Genomic DNA, 21,045 nt, shown 5'->3' with positions numbered 1-21,045 from the left:
TTATTATTATTATTATTATTATTATTATTATTATTATTGTTGTTGTTGTTGTTGTTGTTGTTGTTTAGTATGTCATTGTTAATAGGTTCTATTGCTCTTTATGGGGGGGGGGAGGATTGAAATTTTTGATAATATGTACAAAATATCAACTAAATAATGAAGTAACGCTTCCTGTTTCCAGTTCTAACCGCCAGCACTGTGCCCTCCTCATTTCTTCGCATTCACTCACAGTCTGTGTCATTTAAATTATGTGGTTTGTGAACTGAGATTATTTTTGCACTGTTTATGTAGCCTATAGACATTTTTTCACCACCATTTTTTCATATTTCTGACAACATTAGCTTTGGAATTCGTAGTTGAAAAAAAACCATTTTGAAAATAGATGGGGGAAAAAACTGTGTGAACGATGAGTGAAACATTTAAAACTTCAGCTAATTGAACTCTTTGCCCGGTGTGAAAGTTTTCCAAACTCTCAGCAGAGTCCCGCACACACGCCTCATTTCCATACCCAGGATCCCACGGCCGGACTCGCCCATGCTCCCACCTGATTGGCCCGCTTGTATCAACATAAGCCTTGCATATTTATCTCCCTCGCGGCTATTGGCCGTTGCCGCCGTCATTCTCGCGCGCGTCTCTGTATAAGGTCTCGCGCTCACCCAGGAGCTCGTGCAAACCTGAGATGAGGCTCACGCGGGGCTGTGCTGGGCCTGTCGCAACTCAACACTTTCCCCAAATTTAAGCACCCTTGTGATTATCGTTTCCTCCATGCCTTCTCATTCCTGGATGCACCGATCCATCCGCTTTTATTTAGGCTAGTTTATTTGTTTGTTTTATTTGTAGGGTTTATTTATTTTTAGTTTTTTTCATGAGCATGTGCTTAATTTTGCAAGGATTGCAAAGGTGCCACCGGGAGTGAGTTAGGCAATATGCGCCGCTGGGATATGGTTTTCAACCGAAAGGCTTATGGAATATAGCCTGATTTTCCACAACCTGTATGCCTTCTGGTCCAGCCCCGTGAAGAAGAAACTAATACTGCTCAGCATCATGTTTTTAATCTGGGTATACATGCTGTACTCATGCGTGGGCTACTGTTCCACCATGCCAAGTTTGGTCGTGGAGAGTTACCGGGGCAAGGAGACTGGTTCTGCGGTGGGCAAGAGGACAGAGAGCAGCAGGACGGACCTGGTGTCCAGACTGCTGGCCAAACCGCAGCCCTGGGAGGATATAGAGAGTGACTATGAGGAGCCGTCCATCAGGACCGCTGCGTCCAGAGACCTGCTCAATAACGAGCTGGACTCTGACAGAGCCGAAGACTGGGACGAGATGCACGGGGAGCACCAAAGAGCCCCGGAGCCCAGCGCCATGTCCAGCTTCTCCAACGGCTCCGGGAGCAAGAAGCTGCCGCAGGCGATCATCATCGGTGTGAAGAAAGGAGGGACCCGGGCTCTGCTGGAGTTTCTCCGGGTCCATCCTGACATCAGAGCCGTGGGAGCGGAGCCTCACTTCTTCGACCGCAACTATGACAACGGGCTGGAGTGGTACAGGTAAAACTAATCACCGGGCGTTTGTTTATCTGGATGCAGGGCGAATACACTTTTCCGGGGGAAGAAACTGTACGAAAGAATTTGCAATGCAGTGCAGAACAGCGATGCTGAATTTATTTAGTAAGCCAGACAAACAAGGGTCGGAAAGGCTGTAGATTTTCTTTAAAGTGCGTCAGATTTAGAGGTTGCACACAATTTTTTGTAAGCTTGTTCATTTTTCAATCCAACAACATTTAAGTCATTTTTCTTTTTTAAACACAGCTTAATCTATTTACTCATAAATTGATTTATATGTCACTCATTTGGAGCCCACCAAAGCACACCAAATTCTAACAATTATCCAGCAGGTTTTGAGTTTATTTCACAACTTAAACCTTTAAATAAACACACGGGTTGTTACCTCCGCTTTGTTCTGTATGTTTACGTCCTTTTGGATGTCGGCAGCACAGATTAGGCATTTTTAATTAACTGTTAATTTTGACGATTAATGGCTTGCTTTTTTCCCCTTCCATCGCGTGCGTAATTTTGTTTTGAAAGAATCGAAGAATTGAAAGCGCATTATGTAGCCTGATAGAGATTACGGTGAGATTGGCGTGTTTCTGCGATGTGCAGTGATCTCTGTTGGACACAGTGCAATATTGCACCTCCACGGGGATGCGTACTCAGGCTTGTATGTCAGATTCAAACCTACTTTTTCAGTTTCTTTGATTGAGTCGTGTTATTTTACGACCAAGGAGAGGTTTTAATTAAATTATTTCTCATTTATTACGTTTGTACGGGCTACAGTCAGGTCCTGACCGACCTTTCTCCTTCGCTTATAGTGAGCAAATACGGACAAATTTCAGACTACTCAGCTACAACGCCTTATGAAAAGAGTCTTGAAGCGCAATTCAAGAAAATCTGACCAACCTCACTGTGTTAAGACCCAGTTAAGAAAAAGGTAAAAAATCAGTTGATTTGTTAGATCAGGTTTGGAAAATTAAAAAATCTCAATATTATTACATGTTTGTCCCGTGGAATATTTTACCTAATAGTGTTTGTTGCTCTGAAAGGGGTTCAGCTATTGTTATGTCAATGGGCTTAATGCAAGTAAATGGCATGTAAAAGACAATGAAAGGATTCTTTATAGAACAAAAGCCATTTACCATCTTCAGAGGTCCAGTCTGAGATTATCCTGGTCACTTAAGTGTTAATATAAGGAGCTGAGGGACTATTGAGCTTAATGACCATACTTGGCAGGTCACAGCACAGACAGACTTAAAAATATATTCTAATACTAGTTTTACACATATTTTGTTTCGTTTTAGTTATATTTTACTTATCTTATTTTTATCAGTGCTCAGGTATTTTTTTAAGCTATTTTTAAAATGCAGGTAAAGTTCCAGCTGTTCATTTACCAATGGTCAACTGATTTTATTGATTTATTATCATTTACTAATTGATAAAATGACACCTACAGATACAATGTTATTGTTTACGTTATAATCACGCTTTCAAAAACATTTACCCAATGTGGTTAATTACCATCTTTATTTATTTATTTTTTGTATTTAAGTTTTGTATGAATATAAAAAAAGCAAAGTTCATCAAAAGATTTTACACTTTAAATTGTGATCACGTCTTTGTGATTTGTTTTTCATGTGCTCGCTTTGATAGAATCATTGATTTATTGCAGCCAGATTAACTGGTTGGAAGGCGGTTATTTAACTGACTTCCAGCGACTGCATGCCCAACTTTTCTTGTATGGGGAAATGTGAAAAAGTACAGTCAGCTTTTAGACTATGAAATTCAATACTTTTTCAAAACCATGTAAAGAAATCAGGACTCAAGGTTTTGTGATAGAATTTTATTATTTGTTGATTATTTTGCATTGGAAACACAAGCTATTCGACAGCACTGGAGCAGTGTACACTCCACATTATTTTTATGTGTTTTATTTTTTGTGATAAAGGCGTTTTATGCTTTGGAGGCACATCTAAACAGCGCTTATGTTAAACAAAAATCCATGAACTTTTTGTTCAAGTTCATTCAGATTGGTAACAGCAAAACCTGTTATGAAATACTTCTGTTAAAGAACTGCAGTGAGGAGTGAACATTACAGTGAAACAGCTGGTGTAAGCAGTCCCTGTAGTGAAAAAAAGGGTTTCTTTTTCGAGGGTGAGGATGGACAGAGAAGGGAAATTATACTTAATTCATTGCTGATCCCCCTCACTGTCCCATTAGAATAAAATACTGGAGACGATTTGGCAATTTGGGAGGGGAATACTGACATTTTCCAGACAGAAGCAAAATTGTGTGGCATTGAAATATTTTCTGTGGGAATGTGATCAGAGATCATGGTCATTTATGGAGACAGTTATGTGTGTGTGTTTGTGTCTGAGTTGTGTAACGTACCTCTCATTGTTTGTTGATTTGCACAATCTCCCTGTCATGCACCATTGTAACTAGCTTGCACCATCCTCGCCTCCCCCAATGGGCACGCATTTAGCGTTGGAATTCCACCAAGTAAATGCAGCCGCAGAGAGAGATAGAGAGAGCAGAAAAGACTCGGGCAGGCAGCGGGAAGAGAAGTTTCAAAATGAAAGGAGGTGGAGATAACAAGTCCTTTTGTGGATTTCTGATGTTCTTTGACAGTTTTTAGTTGTGCCAAAGACAAACACATGATTCATGCTTTTGACCGAGGGGTCCTTGTATCAGGAGGTACACATTTTCGCAGTGAGGTCATGCATGAACTAGCCCCGACGAACACACACGCACACACACACAGAAAGAGTGACTCAGAATTAAGCAGGCCACTGTGACTGAATGTGAAGAGGAACATTGGTTCTTTATTTTCTATTTGCACCTGTTCCCTGGAGTAGTGTAAGCGAAACCGGTGTTATCTGATAATAATTTTAAAAACATGTATGCTTCTCTATAGCACACACATTAATGGCATAATTGCAGTAAGGTCATTCATAAAATAAAAAACTAATAGCTCCCAAAGAATAAGCACAGGGAAAACAGTGCAAGTGCTTTTTTTAAATTAACCACTTTCATTTTTGTGTGATTTTTCACAGACTGGTGTAGAACAAAGATAATTAGCAAGCAAACGTTTGTAACTGTGTTTCACTTGATGGAATAAAACAATCAGAGAGAAGTGACAGGAACGCTCATAAAAAGTTGGAGTGGTTTGGCTTTTTTGAGAGTTTATAGAAGTTTGTATTGAAGTTTTTAAGAAACTGCGAATAGCTTAAATCAGTTTTTTCCCTCAGTTTGTATGATCTTGTATGTCACCTTGAAACATGCTTTAACTCATGCACATTAGCTGAAGGCCTCTCTCCTTCCACACCGACTTTGTTTTCTTCAACTTGCAGTATTTTATTTATTCCTAACGCTTGTTGACTACAGTCCTCATCCCGCCCTGTCAGTCTGTGGTGCATATTGCTCTCTTCATATCCCATTTAGCCGTATTTGCTATGAAGGGGCTTTGATATGTAATTACTGTGCTGTGGTTTTGCTGTCGTGTCGCGGGCTCTGGTCTTAGCTCACTGTCAGGCCCAGGCACTGTTGACGCTGTCGCTCCTCCCTCGGAGTGGCTTTAGCATTAAACGAGAAGCTGTACACATGTCGGGCAGGGTGCAGTAACATAGTTTACGGCCATATAGTGGTATGTGTCATAGGTTTTCATATTGTGGTGTTAACTTGTGCTATTACTAAGCTCGTTTTAATTAGAACCTATCAGAGGCTGTCAGCTGTTTGTTCTCCGCATGAGAATTTTTAAAAAGGTTTGCTTCTGGTTGTGAGTTTAAAGAAGTGGTGTGTCGAAGTAAAGTAATATAACAGTTGGATCGCACACTTCATGTGATTTGCAATCAAAGGTGATTCCAGTTCTGTAGAGATTGTTCTGTCTGAATGGGTGCCTTCCCTGAGCAGGATGTCTCGCTGGTCAACCTTTGTATCGAGTCTGTGATAAAACACCGTGGAGGTAAACGGACTTAAAAAGCAGTGTCAGTAAAAGCTACTTACAGCACCACAAAAGGACAAGTGGAGCATTGTTGAAAGGGGAACTTCCTTTAAAAAAAATGAAAAGAAACCAAGTTCCTCTATCAGACTTAGGATGCTTGCGGAAGTCTGCACTGTTTGAAAGCCGTTATTTATCTCTACCCCCACTGCTAGTTCTTGAGGTGGAGTCAGACTGCATCTCTTGACCATGTCAGAGACGGTTCTGGATGGGTGCACGTCCTTTATCTGCTCGCCACAGGGGAGCTCCTATTTCCATGTAGGTGACCCATCCACTTTCTGTTGCCACTGACCTCACCCTCCTTTCTTCCTCTGAATGGCCAAAAGGGCCACCTGGTTCTATAGAGCATCATTTGACCAACAAAACATCGAGTGCTAATGTTTGCATACACGGGATGTTTTAAGGAAAGTCAGTGGGTACGTGGAAGTGTTGTTCATTCAATACATACAGCGTTATTGTAATAGGCTCAGCTGTGAAACCACAAATAATCTTCAGTTGATGTCACAGAAGACTGAAACTGTCAGACATCATACACAAATGTCTCCATGGCCTGACCCCTCTGGGATAGCCAGTATTGATTGGTCAGGCTTGATTGGAGGTAATGTGTAGAGGTGGGTTAAGAGCCTTTGACTGAGGTCAGACCCACGTCTGCTTGCTGACAGGGTCTGTGTGTTGACCATCTGCAGAGCTACAGAAAGCTGCTGGAAGCTACAAGCCCCACAGGGGATCTTACAACGCTTCATAAACAATCGCACGACAGCAGAAAACCTACTGAGTTATGTACAGGAAGACTTAAAAAAAACATTATTTTTAAACTGTGTTTGATAAAAATCAAGTACTGAAAGTTTAAGTGGCTCTCATTCAGATGGAGCTGCAGTAAAGACAATGCCAGATTCATGATTAGATACTTTGGCCCTCTGATTGTTTCCTGATTCCTGGAACTCCACAGTTCCTCTGGGAATGAGCGCCCGGCCAGCCAACCGTACAGCTGACAGCAGGTTCACATCCTCTGCTCAAATCCTCAATAGCAGTGGCCAACGTGAAAACAAGCAGTTTGAAACTGTGCCTCCGTGTAGGGCTGAACGATTATGGAAAATAATCTAATTGCGATTTTTTGCCCCAATATTGCGATTGCGATGCGATATGCGATTATTTTTTAAGGTCTTTGTCTTCTGTATTATTAAACAAAGACAAGCAATACATCATATAGTATGGCCAATACTATATTACATTAATTTTAAACTGTTCTTTCCTGGAAGACAGACCTCTGTTATGATGACATGAGGTGATGCATGAATTGATGACTGACATTTTTATTTAACTTCTTCAATCACAACAGTATATTTGAACATACACAATAGTTTATTTTTAGCTTACAAACATCTGAGCATAAAGTGCTGACAAGGAACCCTGGTGTAAACATTAAAATGAAAGTCAGTACAATGTGCAGATTGCAGAAATATACATAAAAAAAATCAGTGGCTTTACCACACTCAGTTTTTCGACATCTGTGAACTACTAGACAGTCATTCAATTAAAAAATAATATTAAATAAATAAAACTAATAAATAAAAAATACACACATCTTACTGATCTCTGCAGTCAGTAACATTACACATAAAGTGCAAACATAATAGCAATTGTATAAACACACACACAAACACGCCCTTAAAATTTAAAGGCGTGAAATTGGACGGTCTAGTTCTGATTAGCGTCACCGCTGTCTCGGTGGAGTTTAATAAACTCGGCCGTCTGCTTCTTGCTATCTAAAATATAACCAGACACTGGTGTAAATTCTCGACTGTCTCATACTTCTGTTTAATAAGTTTTCTGTTTGACGTTTAGTCAGCTGTGTGAAAACCAAGGAGGAACCCACCCGGGGGATTAATAAAGTTTTATTTTATCTAATCTAATAACTTTAATCTCAGCCAAACCGATTTACTCACGAACAAACAAAACACTGAAAAAAGCCCAACAATAACATTTTTAGGTTGTCTAAGTGACTTATATATTACGTTTAACGCGAGCAGCGAAACTCCGCGGTGATCTGAAAATGATGTGCCGGGAGTTGTGCCGTTCTCGGCCGCATCAGTAACCCTCGAGCTCCCGGCTAGCTGTCGAGCTGGTGGGTAGCAGACGCCTCTGAAAACGTCGAAGCACTTTTGCAAATATGGGATATCTTGATAAACCGAGCAGATATTTGATGTTTACACAACTACTTTCTCGCCTGAAAATATGTTAAACATTTATTTTGTGACCCAGAAAGATTAGTATGAGTAATTTTAAAACTTAGTAGCGGCCGCCATTGCTGGAAACTGGAGTTTGGCTGGGCCGCGCTATGAATTCTGGGATATGGTAGTAATTTGGACAGCCTTCGGCACGTCGCTGTGACGTAATCGGTCTACAAATGCGGCCTCAGGAGGATGCAGCCCATGAATTTGGACATGTCCAGAGTATAATCGCAGCCTTTGCGGTTAGAAAATTGCACTTGATCATGTCGCGATATTATCGCAAATGCGATATATCGTTCAGCCCTACCTCCGTGTTGACTAAACTTCCACCTTCAGTTCCCATATGGGTGGATTATTCGTCAGTGGCACCCTGTTTCTCATCGGTGCCTCCCAGTTCTTCCCCCAAACATCATCCTCAAATCTCTTCCTTCTTTTCCAGTTTTCCAGCTGCGCACTTGTGTTGCTGATGTGCAAGAATGGTGTCACATGTCATACTTGGTTTTTACATTTCTGGGTGGGGCTCACTGCAGGCCTCGATGACCAGCTGTGACCCACTACCAGAGAAGGCTTTGGTCAGTGTAGAGGGGCGAGGGAAGCCCTCTCCTCTTTGCCTAAGCTGGCGTAGCCCGGTCAAGAATACAGAGTGACCTTGGGGGAGGTGGAGAAGCAGGGAAAAAAGGCAGCTTTTATCCCCAAATTACAACCGGTTAATAGTGAAAGGGGAGACCTGTGGAGAAGGGAGTGGCAGCGCTGTGCCGTGGTGGTTTGCATCCCCCATCCTTCTCCTGTTGGTGTGCAGAGAACACTAGCCACACCAGTGAAGACAATATAGCTGCAACAGACAGCAACCTCCTGCTGAATCAGAGGATAAAAGAGGAGGCTGACAGGAAGTTGCTGTCAACATTTGACTCAAATGGATGATGCAAAGAATAAGAAGACAAAGTCATTCAAACAAACACAAATAAACCCACACAAACACATTTTTAAAAGACACATTTTGTGGCATTGTTTTTTTTTTTGCAGTTCTGTATAAAAGGAAGGTTGGATTGGGGGCTATGTTGGAGTGACTTAGGGATTGCAGTGCATGTAGTAACATCTGTGTAAGTCAGGACTGGCGCTGCTTTGTTAGATGTCAAACTCCTCTGGTTACACAATGCCAGCGTGCTATGCAAAATCACACACCGGGGCGGCATTACACTGGCTTGTGTCAGTGTAAATAAACAATGGCATCATAAAAAGAGGCTTGAATGGCATTGATGTAAAATCTCTCTGTTTATAATGCCAAAGTAATTCAAGCCCACCAACAATAAAATGCAAAGAATTCAAATGAAGTGGTCTTGGAGCAAGGAGAAAGGAAGCTTAGGATGGAGAAAGCGGTATACAAACCCTCCCTCTGTGTTACGTGTGAATTAGACCCTTTTTAACGAGGTGATAATTTGGATGTTGTTTTACATGTCAGAACAGAACCAGACATCCTCCCTCCAGAGTTAATGGTCAGTCATTGCTGCTAAATAAACACTTTCTGGCACATTAAAAAGGTTCCCCTGGAGGCTGCTGGAGACAGACACCCGTATACCATTTTGTTAATTATTTACTGTTACTCTTCTAAAGGTAGGTTAATCAGGTGAGTCTTATGTCCTTTCCAAAGGAAAGGAAAAGTAATTTAGGAGTGGGAGGAACGGAAAAAAACTGATGACGGTAGACCTTTACAGCTTCACTTGTCCCAGGTATTAAGTCCCAGAGGTAGCCATTAGGGTGTTGGAGAGCGAGCCTGCCTGTGGGAGAAAGGAGGACACGCTTTCTCTCTTACACTCACTCACACACACACACACACACACACACACACACACACACACACACACACACACACACACACACACACACACACACACACACACATACATATAACACACACAGAAAGAGAATGCAAGGAAGGTCTCTCGAGGTTTCCATTAGCCTGGCAGTAAAAGAGCAGAGCTCATTAGAAACCTCGAGCTGTCTCCCTCCACCTTGGCTGCTCGACACTAGTCACTCTCTCCATTTAGATGTACTCCCAGTGCTGTTGGGCTCTCGTAAGAGCTGTAAGAACACTTCAGCTCACCTCTAAGACAACCTGGCCAAACTCTACTCAATGCCAATTATTTTTCCACCACGTGCAGTTTTTCTCTTCCTTGTTTAACTGATCTAAAGCTGAAAACTGCACTCAGTTACTTTAGAAGCAAAAACTACTCCTCCATTATCTGTAAGTTATATTAATATTACTGTAGCGGTTATGTGCTAATTTAACACCAAAACACCCCAACAGGAAGTCAGATATTAAGATCTTAGTGAAGTTTATTTATGAAAGGTGGACTAAATTTTATTTGCTGAAAAAAAGATGAAAAGCCTGATGATTTCTATCTTTGTGTGAAGAGTGCCATCGAAATAAGACTAAAGATAGTTTCCAAATCGGAAAATTTAGAGCATTCTGTGTTTTGGCATGTCTGTTAAATTATGGATGTGCGCTGGCATTTGGAAGCCAGAAATACATCAAAGTGAGCTTATCACGAATGTGTTTAATCGCAACATTCTTTTTTTTCCTCCTAAATACTGCAAAATTATTAATTGCGTTGCTATTTTTAGACCCTGGCAGCACTGGAAGCACTTGCAGAATTCAGGAAGGTGACTTGACATGTAACATGTTTATTTACTAAAACCACGGTATTTCTCTAACCCTAGCAAAGCATAACACATAACCACCAGTTGGAATCTGGATGGAAACCCTGCTCTTCTGTGTACTGAGAGCTCTGTTTGCCCACCTCCTTAGCGAAAAATGCCTCTGAATGGAATTTATAGCAAACAATGCAGCAAAACATAACTTAGTTCTATAAAGCTGAAGACAGAGTTATTGCTTGGAGATGTTATTGTATATTTATATAAAAAAATCTATCCTTTCAGACCAAGGAAAAGAGAGAGATTAAAGGATAAAAACTGCTTCTGCCACTGTTTCCATCTCGGAAAGGAGTAGGTTAATTGTCATGCTATCCCTACTCAGTATAGCTAATTATATGTTTGCTTGGGAGGCAGGCTGTCTTTAGGAATTTGTAAACCATTAACCTGCAGCAACAGCTGCAGTGTGAGTAATAGAAGCAAAATGATAGAGCCCAAACACACGCAGAGATGGTTTTGGGCTTGGTGAGTGACATACAGTAGAGAGGAAATCCCCTCTTTCTTGCACACACACTTTGTAGTTCACCTGTCTTCAAAAAGGTGTGCAGGCAGTTACGGATGACAGCCAATTCAAACAGGATGCAAAGTAGCTTGCTCGCTCCCTCTGTCTCTCTGTGTGTGACTGAGTGTGCGCCTAGGGAGTGGGGGTGGTGGCATGTAAGTTCTTCTTGAGTCTGTTTAATCTTTTATTCATCTCTGCTGTAGCTAGATCAAGGAGTCATGTGCCTCTTGGTGCATGTCAAGCGTCAGGAAAGCAGTCAGAATGGCTGATTCTGACTGCACACCCACACATCAACACCCAGATATGCTTAGACACACACAGAGTAGGCAAACACTTGCTCCTATACACAAACCGAGTCTTCACCTGCAGCTCCCCGTTGTTGTTTGCCCCGTTGTTTTTTCTTTTACGGTTCACTGGTTTATTTCATCCCAGCTGTCATCCAGTCGCACCCTGATACTGATGGAGTGGTGGAATGCGTGGCTAGCTCCGGGGTAACACCTTCAGCAAACACCCCAAGCAAACACATTAATTAAAGAGGATTACTAGTGCTAAACAAATTTTGGCTAGTATCACAAAGTGGAGGCTTTCACAGCGTGTCCGTCTGATGGCTGACGCACACGCAGCGAGTAGCTTGATCGCTGTGGTGGTGTCAGGTGAATCATCTTGTATCACATGTCAAACAAAGTGATGAGATGTAGTCTTAAGTGATGCTTAGATGATGGGATCTTTCACTTCTTTAAGGTTGGCCAATTAAAGCTTTTTACTTTTTTTCTTCTTGGCCGATGCTTTTAAAAGCCCGAAGGAGGAAAAATAGGACAGCACTTGCGAAGAGTTGCACATTCAAAACGGGAGGAGTTACTGCTACTTTCTTCTCCCCGCCATGCCTTTCACCAACTCCTCTGTTTTATTTATGCCACATGGTGGGCTCCCTCGCTTCGCTGCAGGGTTATTAACACTCAGTAATTCTAGGCAGCCGCCTATGGCCACAGGCCGGTGTGGTTCCAGGCCTGAATAATCTCTGCGGCTCCACACATTCCAGTGTTGTTTTCCGAAGGTGCCAGATAGCAACAAATGCACTTGAAAACAGATTTTCCGAATAGGAAAACTTATAGTTAGTTTTAAAATTGAATAATTTGTGCTTGTCACGCCTCTGCAGCGCTACCCATCATAAGGTAACCACGACAGCATCAGAGAAGAATGTCTCAACCTCACTTAAGTATTTTCAGGACATTACAGAGGGGGGTAAACATGAAGCCCATGGCATTATATGTGGTGGTTTGTTCTCTATTTATTTATTCTGCTTTACTTGTGTCTGATGTTGCCTCCAAAACCAGGCTGGGTATGAGCCCAAACGAGTGTGCATGGTCTGCAAACCGCAAGGCCTGACTCCCCTTCTTTCCCACTTTCTGTCTTTCCCTCTCTTGTCGATTCACATTGTCTCTGTCATTCACACTCCCACTCCTACACACTGTTTTACACACACATTCCTTCTGTAAGAGGCGCTAAAATGAAGAGGAAAAAAAAAAGCTCCACATCAGTGAAGTGCAACTCCCTGACTTCAGCTTAAAATGATGGATGGACGGGTTGTGACGGTTGGGTTAACTGTTTTGTTTACTTGGAGGGTCAGGATATTCCCAGGCTGCTTTGACATAGCGCAATGTCTTGATGGAGTTCAGGGCCTAGGAGTTACATTTATCAACCAAATCAGGACTTCAAGCCCAGAATTTCTGTGTCAAAGTGTCACAGAGCTCTGACCAGTTTGTCTTCTGCAATCTGTGCTGCTCTGAGAAAGATTAAAATGCTAGCGAATAATTACACCCTGACCTTTTAGACCCGGCTGTGGAACCTTTGGCTATTTCCTTTTTGTCCTTCCTTCCGTTCTTGATAAGACCTTGTTAGCAGAAATGCTGTGATAAATGTTCTAGGTATGACCTTGAGTCAAGACCATGGGTACTATTGTTGGTGAGACGGTGGGACTTTCTAAACAGAATCGCTTTTTAGTAGAGGAACAGAGATAGGGGTGGGAAGTGGTCTGCAGTAACTCCATTAATACTGACAGGCACTCTTGACAACAGCATTCCCAGCAATTCGGAGGAGGAATTTTGCTTTCAAGCAGCACTCCTCCTTTTAGCTGCAAGATATGCCCCATCCCATGCAGGGTCCTGCTCTCAAGGTCTGAGTGTGTGATACTCGGCTAGCCTGCATTATTAATCCCTTTAGCAGACAGAAGATTTGGAGGGGCTTCCACTCAGCCACCTTCTCTTTACAGTGAAACCATTATGCACTGAAGCCAGGCTGTTAATTTGAGGCTGTAGCATGACTTTGGTGTGTGTGAAATGTACATGCACATATGGAGACTTACTCAATAGTATGGCCAAAGGAATGTATAGTTTTTGGGGTTCCCAAAGATATATCACCATCAAACTGTAAGATAAAGATGCACACAGACACCTTTCAGCCTATACTCCTGCAAGATCTCATCTTTAAGCAGGGGTGTCTGGCTCTTCTCAGCCAGGAAATGAGCTGTCAAAAAGCTCTAAGTGACCACATACTAACACCTGGACTCCTCTTCGAGTGCTTGAAAGAGAGACCAGATGAAGCTTCTGCGACTCCATTCAGAGCACTCCTCCCTCTCTGCATTGGAGTGGCCATAAACCATCTTCTTTATTCTTTTAATTTACAGCCAAAGCCATGCTCTGTGGTAAATATAATGTCAGACTCCAGGCACTGTGGAGCGTATTTCAAAATGTCTGGCTTCTATATGTACTTAAATGCTACTTTGAAAATATTCCGTGAACCAGCAGAGCCGTGCATGCTTGCCTCCCTCAGTAGCATCTGTAGTGCGCATGTCGTGTAAACATGTTGCTTACTGCTGTTTCATAGCATGCAGGCTACTATGAACAAAACCCTCATCCATGAATTCTTTCATATGCGTTCGTGATGCACATGAAATGTCCTGCATTTCCAAATCAGGCTCAAATGCTTGTTGTCTCCTGGGTTGAAAAGATGGAAATAGGAACACTTTGGACTGTGAATGAACAAATGGCTTTCGAGATCCTTATCATCAAGTAAGGAATAAAGATGTGTCTTTGTATTTCCTGAAAATGCTTGTACGTTCAGCGCATTGGTTCATGAGAGGGTCTCGGAAGGAGGCCCTTGGAAAAGAAAGGGAGCCTTTCAGTACCTCTTCCCTCATTTCCTCCCTCTCCTGCTTTATACTCGTGAAGTGTCACTTTGCTATCGGACTTCAAGGCCTGATTGCCAAGGGTCGAGTGAACCTTCTTAGATCACTGGAAAAGAGACCGGAGTGAATGTAAAGAAAACTCAGCACAAAGTTAAGTGCTTGATTCCTCTGAAGTGCCCGATTTGTTTGATTTTCTTACACTAGTGTATGCTGACAGGTTAATTGAGCCTGTACATAAACATGCTTAGAGCACTGTACAGTGTATACTGTTGTATACTGTTGTTGTGGGTGTTGTTACCTCCCATGGGACGGTAATACTCACTCCAGGGTATTCAAGCCATAGAAATCAGAGTGCATTAGCTTTAAATGCCCACGCGAGTAAAGCCACACCCTCCCTTTTTATGGTCGATACAGAATGCCCTCCGATTTGTCTGTATTCAAATAAACAAACCCTAATTTGAGATTCAAATGCTTTCAACATCCAGACATGTGAGATAATTGAAAACCTTTTGTATCAAATATAAAATCGACAGACGCACGCCAAATAGCTTTTTTCCTTTTGTCTTTGAGCAAACCAGTCATTTTGTCAGGGATGCTGTGAAACAGACAGCTCAGTGGCAGCCCGTTATCATTGAATCAAATGTGACAGGAGGGAGGCAGAAACATCAGATCGAAATAACCCTCATTCTGAGCTCTGATGGGATGAGGGCTCTTTAAAGCGCAGGCCAAAGGGCCGCTCCGCTGGCCCTTCTTTGATGCTGTCATGTGACAGCGGCTTCTGCTTTCTGTCTTATCACTGTTTTTAGCTTACCTGTCAACTTGGAATTATTCTTAATGGAAAACGATGTCCACACACACACACACACACACATAAGTATATATATGTATATAACAATTTCAAAAGTGCCACCAAGCAAAGAATTCTTTGTGATATACTATATGAGGTCCAATAAGTTATTTGGAGTGTTATTGTTTCCTATAAAAGACAAGAGTTGCTTTTATCTAAAGGGGACAGGGTGATGTTTGCAGGGCAATTTTGGCACACGTTTCACTTAAGAGCTCTCCAAACAGCTTCTCTTGAGGTTGAGAAGGATGGCGAAGTGCTCCACTCAGGCCCCAGTAAGCACCCACCCTCCACTTTCTGCCCCCTCTCTACCCTGCCCCCATCCCCGCCCCTGTGCCCTGACCACTGCCCTGCTCACCCCTCCGCTCAGGGACAAAGGCTCACTTTCAAAGAAAAGGAGGAAAAAAGAGGAGCCCGGTGTCACAGAATTGCCTGTTTGCTGACGGAATCTTTAAAAGCAGCACCTCATAAATCAAAAGAGAGCATAATAGGCATTGTTTTTCCAAGAGCTACTTGTCCCACTTAAATTCCCCTCCTTTTCTCTCTTTTCTCCTTTCCTGCCTTTTCCCCTCCGGCTTCTTTGGCAGAGAGAGTGGGCAAAGTCTGAGGTGGAGATTTTTTATTAGGGGGGCCCTCTTCTTGTGGATTTGGCGCCTTTTAGGGGTTTCCTCGCCACTTTCTGACCATCCCCTAGTTTTATGCTCCTTCAACCCCCAACACTTGATTTTTTTTTAGGATTCCCTGAGCTTGGATCAGCATAATCTATCACTATGCACATTGTAACTCAGGCCTCCTCCCTATCTCCATGCCACATTGTCGTGTTGAAATCGGATTAGCTCGGGAGCCATTTGCCTCTTCTGTTTGGCTCTGAACTCTTTTTGTATGTTAGCACAAGGAATGACAAAAAGCTTGCAGGCAGTATCACCATTGTGCATCGAGAGAATGAAGAATGGCATGCAGTTTGACTCAAGCATGTTTGGTTTATACTCCTTGAGGAGATTCAAGAGGTGCTTTTCAAAAACGTAGCGTGTGTTCATGTGCTGTTTGCATTTATACATCCAGAAATGGCTTGCTGGCGTGCACGTTCTGATTTCAACAGGCTATTAATGTTTGGAAATAAGCTCGCTTTTCCCTCTCGTTTGCTCCGTTCACTCGACTGATGTGTCAGTAATCAAGATGATATCATCATAATTAGATCACAAGCACTGCATTAAGATTACACAAATGCCAACAACATTTCCATGAGACATTTTAGTGATTACCCAACATTACCCTGGGTATTTTTTTTCCCCTCCCCACTTTTCAACCTCGTGCGCACTGATATGTGCATTGACGACAGAGAGCTGATGTTACATGAATTAACCACGAGCTAAATGGACATGAACTAGATTCCAGCCTTTAGAGTATATTCCTGAGGAGCAGATGGAGGTCTGGGAACGAATCAAGCATTACAAATATCTAAATGTACAGAATGTCTTCAGCCTTTGTCACCTGTAAACATATTGTGTAGGATTACAAAGTGTTTGAATGGGATCTGCTACCATAGTACTGTCTACACAATGGGCTATTAGTGTTCTGGCCTTAACAACAAAGGCGAGCTTCAGGCTACAACAGCCTAACAGGAACCTTATCTGTGAGAGTGTTTTCCCTGATAGATCAATGCCCTCAGTTATCTCTCCCTTCCTTTGAATGATTTCAACTGCTTTTTCTTCATTCTTTGTTGGGATGTTTTATGTCTTGAATTTCAGCCCATTTTGTGTGTGTGTAACAGTCCTTTGAATCCTTTCCATCCAGCAAAAAACAGAAACATATTTGATCTCACGTACATTACACAGGCTACTTTTTCTCCCGGTCTGGGGGCCAAACAGCGAAAAGCGATCCACATCCCAATGTCAGTCAAACCGCTCTTATCGCCTCCACCATAATCTAGACTCTGAGTTTGGCCACTAGTTCTGAAATCCGATGCGGAGAGAGCAGAGTGCGTTCACTTTTCCTTCAAAACCAGTTGTTCCCATGTACCTCTTGATTATATGTCTGCATGTAACATATATGTTTAAAGCCCATTTGCCAGTTTTCGCACAAAACCAAAGCCATTCTTGTCAAAAAAAACCTTTCTGAAACAAACATCATCATCTTTCTGTGGTGCTGCATTTACTGGGGGTCCAGTAGGGTGGTAGAGAACCGTGGCCATCTATACCTGAATCAGCAAGGCAAATTTTTTGTGCCTGTTTGCTCCATTGGGCATATCAAGAGATTTTGATTAAATGTGACCACTTTGAAACATATCCAGCAGTGAGGTTTGGGGAAAAGCAACTCAGGGAAGACACATCAGATAATGGAATCTGCACATGCTGTGAGTTAATTTGGAAAGAAAATACACTGTAAGGCTCATCAGAATTATTCACAATGAAATGAAATGAAATCTTGCCCCTTCTAGGTGATCTGGGTGTTGCATTTGTCTTCTCAACCATGCAAGTCTGTGCAAAGCTTAGAAAACCTAATATGGTTAACGAGAGGATTGGTCACATTTAGAAATTCCTCTAGTTGTTTGATTCTGGAGTAAATAAAGGTTTTCTGTTTTTTCTCAGAAGTGAGATATCTCATGAGTGAGTGAGCTTGTTGATGTTGGAGAGCTGCCTGCACTAATAGGTTTTCAAGCCCTATAATAAGGCTTTACAGGCTTAGTGAGTCATTGATTGCAGAGCACAGTACACTCCATCAACTTGATTACATTATGCAAGAACTTACTGCATCTTACCCTTCTCCTAACCTTCTTTTTGGGCCTGCTTTCTTTTTTCTCTGCAGGGAGCTGATGCCCAAGACCCTGGAGGGCCAAATCACAATGGAGAAAACTCCCAGCTACTTTGTGACCAGGGAAGCTCCTGCCCGAATCTCCGCCATGTCCCGGAACACCAAGCTGATCGTCGTAGTGAGGGATCCTGTCACTAGAGCTATCTCCGACTACACACAGACACTGTCTAAGAAGCCTGACATTCCCTCGTTTGAGAGCCTCACCTTTAAAAACAGGACTACAGGGCTCATTGACACGTCATGGAGCGCCATCCAGATTGGCATCTACGCCAAGCACCTGGACAACTGGCTGCAGTACTTCCCCATGGAGCAGATCCTGTTTGTGAGCGGCGAGCGTTTGATCAGCGACCCAGCTGGAGAGCTGGGCCGTGTGCAAGACTTTCTCGGGCTCAAGAGGATCATCACAGACAAACATTTTTATTTCAACCAGACCAAGGGATTCCCGTGCCTGAAGAAAGCAGAAGGCAGCAGCAAGCCCCACTGCCTTGGAAAAACCAAAGGGCGAACCCATCCAAACATTGACCCTGAGGTGGTGCAGAGACTACGAGACTTCTACAGGCCCTTCAACATGAAGTTCTACCAGATGACAGGACATAACTTTGGCTGGGATTGATGTGAAAATGACTTTTTTTTTTTTATTTTTTGAGAAGTTGTCTTTTTTCCTCTGTAATTCAAAGGCAAGATGTGGAGATATTGTTATGTATATGTAAAATGTACAGAAAATCTATTTTATAATAATTTATTTTTATTTCTAAGCAATTAATTCACTAAGCTGCCTAACCATATTTGTACATAACATCTGACCCACGTGTTGTTTTTAACATTCCTCGTTTTTATTTTGAATTCTCATGCTCCTCCCTTGTGGTCCTGTAAACTCAGTGGATTTACTGGTGCTTCATAATGCAGATAATCAGCGAAGATTGAAGCAGAAACTAGGGCGGAAAGTGTAGAGGCACCATATTACGGGTACAGAGTGCTCACAGAGAAGTGGAGAATCTTCATGTATACTTACATCACACACTTTACCTTCATCCTCTTCATACCCTTTCTCAAAGCCATTCTTTTTTAAGGTGTTTCACATCCTTCTAGGTTTTTCATGGTGCAATTTTCCTGCTCTGTCATTGACCCTAAGCAGCACATCTCTTGTCCCATTCCACTCAATAACAGGTAGATCAATAGACCTAATTGATACTCATCGTGTCACTCATGCTTAAAGTATACAGCTGCCCTTTCATTCTCAGTGCTCCTGCTGCCTGCTCTAATGAATGGCCCATCCATCAAATGTTAAATCCTATCCCGGACCACATAAGGGCCCATGTTAACGTTATGCTAATCAAGTAAAGGTAACTGGCAGATCGATCGAGCCTCTGCTCTCTAGCTCCACATTTGAAGTAGTGTTGGCTGGTAGCCAGGCTTTTGCCCTATCTACTCAGTTCAAAGGTCACACAAAGTCTCAATCAAATTTCCTTGAGAGGCATTTGATTTGTTGAGGAAAAGAGGAGTTGGTGCACAGCGGGTCACAGGGACAGCGCGTCCTATTTTCTTTTCTTCTTCTTTGCGTGAGGTAGCAGAGGCATATCTGCCTGAAATCGAGCATAAAGATAGAAAAGATGACAGAGAGACGACGGCAAGGTTTCGCCTCACTGAAATGGCACTTCTTCAAACAGAAGTCCACCAGGCCCCATCTTAGATCCCAGACTAAACAGATCAAAGGAACAGGAAAGGTTTTTGTGAAGCACTCATAGCACAGCAAGAATTGCCTCAGGCAGGGTTTCGGTGTCTAACCTCTTGTGTCATCAGAAAACCTCATGTGCCATCATCCATGGCCGTTATACTTTATGCCTTATTCACTCTTCTCAAGTCTCATCTCTTCAATCTTAACACTCGTTGCCAAAAAAAACTTCATGTCGATATCATGTTTCACACGGCTTAGTCGCGATCTGCTTTTGTCCCCGGCATTGCTTCTTAGTTTTTGTCTTTCTACTTGAATTCTTGATATGCAAGAGTGAGAAAATGTGTGGTGATCATCTTTGAAGTGATGTCTTTGCAGCGGATGGTGCACCATCATAAGGGCACGGGGCTGCTTTCACGCTATGCTACGCTACGCTGTGCTATACTAAGCTATGCATGCTCGGTGTGGCATCAGTTATGAAAATGCAGGCATGATGGAAATTAATTATTAGCGCCCAGAGAAGGGTTTTAATGCGTTTATGCAGAGCTCAGACTGAATGTAGACAACCTATCCACACAAGAAAACTCATTCAAGTCAGACTGCCATTTAGTGAAAAGTCAAATCTGATTGTCCTTATTAAAATAAGAAAATGTTGTGCCTCTTCAACTGTTGGATCCAACACAGTTAGCCTGCTTGCGTTAAAACAGGCAACCACTTATTCTGCTATTTCTCTTATTTTCCATTTGAAACCAGCTACCTGGTTTCACCTCAAACCAATGGTTGCTAGCAGGGGTGATTGAGGCTTGCTTTTATTCTGCCTGAGCGATGGTACTCCTAGTGAGAACGTGTTTGAAGAAAGCCTTCATCGCCTCTTCTCTCCTTAGTGCAATGTTTGATTATTAAAAGCATTTATGGTGACCTCTTTCAGCAAGCTGTCACGTTGTTGAAGAAAAGTCGGACATTTTCCTGTAAGCTGATGGGAGTACTGCATTTGACTTCTGTTCATTTTTACTGAGGGGATATCTGAAAAAAAAAAGAAACAAGAAAAAAATAAAATAAAACCCTTGCACCCATGGGTTTACTCCCATGTTGCTGCATCTGTTATGGTTGAGTTTTATTCAGCCTGTTTTCAGATCTAAAAATGTTAGAAATGTTTGTCTTATCCACATATTATATGTATTTAGTCTAGCAGATCTGTATGTACAAAAATGAAAAAGACATGTAAATCAAGTATTTTGTGGTATGTACATCAAAGGAATTAATTTTACACAATGCAAGAGCAACATGGAGCAGATGTTTCTAGATGATTAAATACTGAACATTCATAATATTTCTTTGTATGAAGAAATAAATAAAAAAATATATATTTTACCAAATCTTCTGGTGCTTGACTTGTATCCTTGATTCTATTCGAGGACTACACCATCTGCATACAGTACTCTCATGAATACTGCATATTCTATTACATACTACATCTTTTCCATCAAGTGGTTTTATCTGTGTATATAGTTTTAAATAGAGTAATTCACCAAGCTATGTTATTTG

At 42.1% G+C, this 21,045-nt stretch overlaps 1 protein-coding gene across 1 annotated transcript; it reads left to right on the top strand.

Annotated features, from left to right (window-relative positions):
- The first annotated feature begins 685 nt into the window (after nt 1–685).
- Nucleotides 686–20,785, top strand: hs3st3b1b (heparan sulfate (glucosamine) 3-O-sulfotransferase 3B1b). Its single transcript, XM_085361556.1, has 2 exons — nt 686–1,544; nt 17,823–20,785. Exons 1-2 carry the CDS (start codon nt 964–966, stop codon nt 18,439–18,441), a joined length of 1,200 nt encoding a protein of 399 aa, XP_085217682.1. The 5' UTR covers nt 686–963; the 3' UTR covers nt 18,442–20,785.
- The last annotated feature ends 260 nt before the right edge of the window (nt 20,786–21,045 follow it).

Source organism: Diplotaxodon limnothrissa, linkage group LG8 (assembly GCF_057381915.1).
Source record: "Diplotaxodon limnothrissa isolate DT_005_m linkage group LG8, D_limnothrissa_male_GT1.1, whole genome shotgun sequence".
Classification (NCBI taxonomy): domain Eukaryota; kingdom Metazoa; phylum Chordata; class Actinopteri; order Cichliformes; family Cichlidae; genus Diplotaxodon; species Diplotaxodon limnothrissa.
This window is presented reverse-complemented; position numbering and strand designations above follow the sequence as displayed.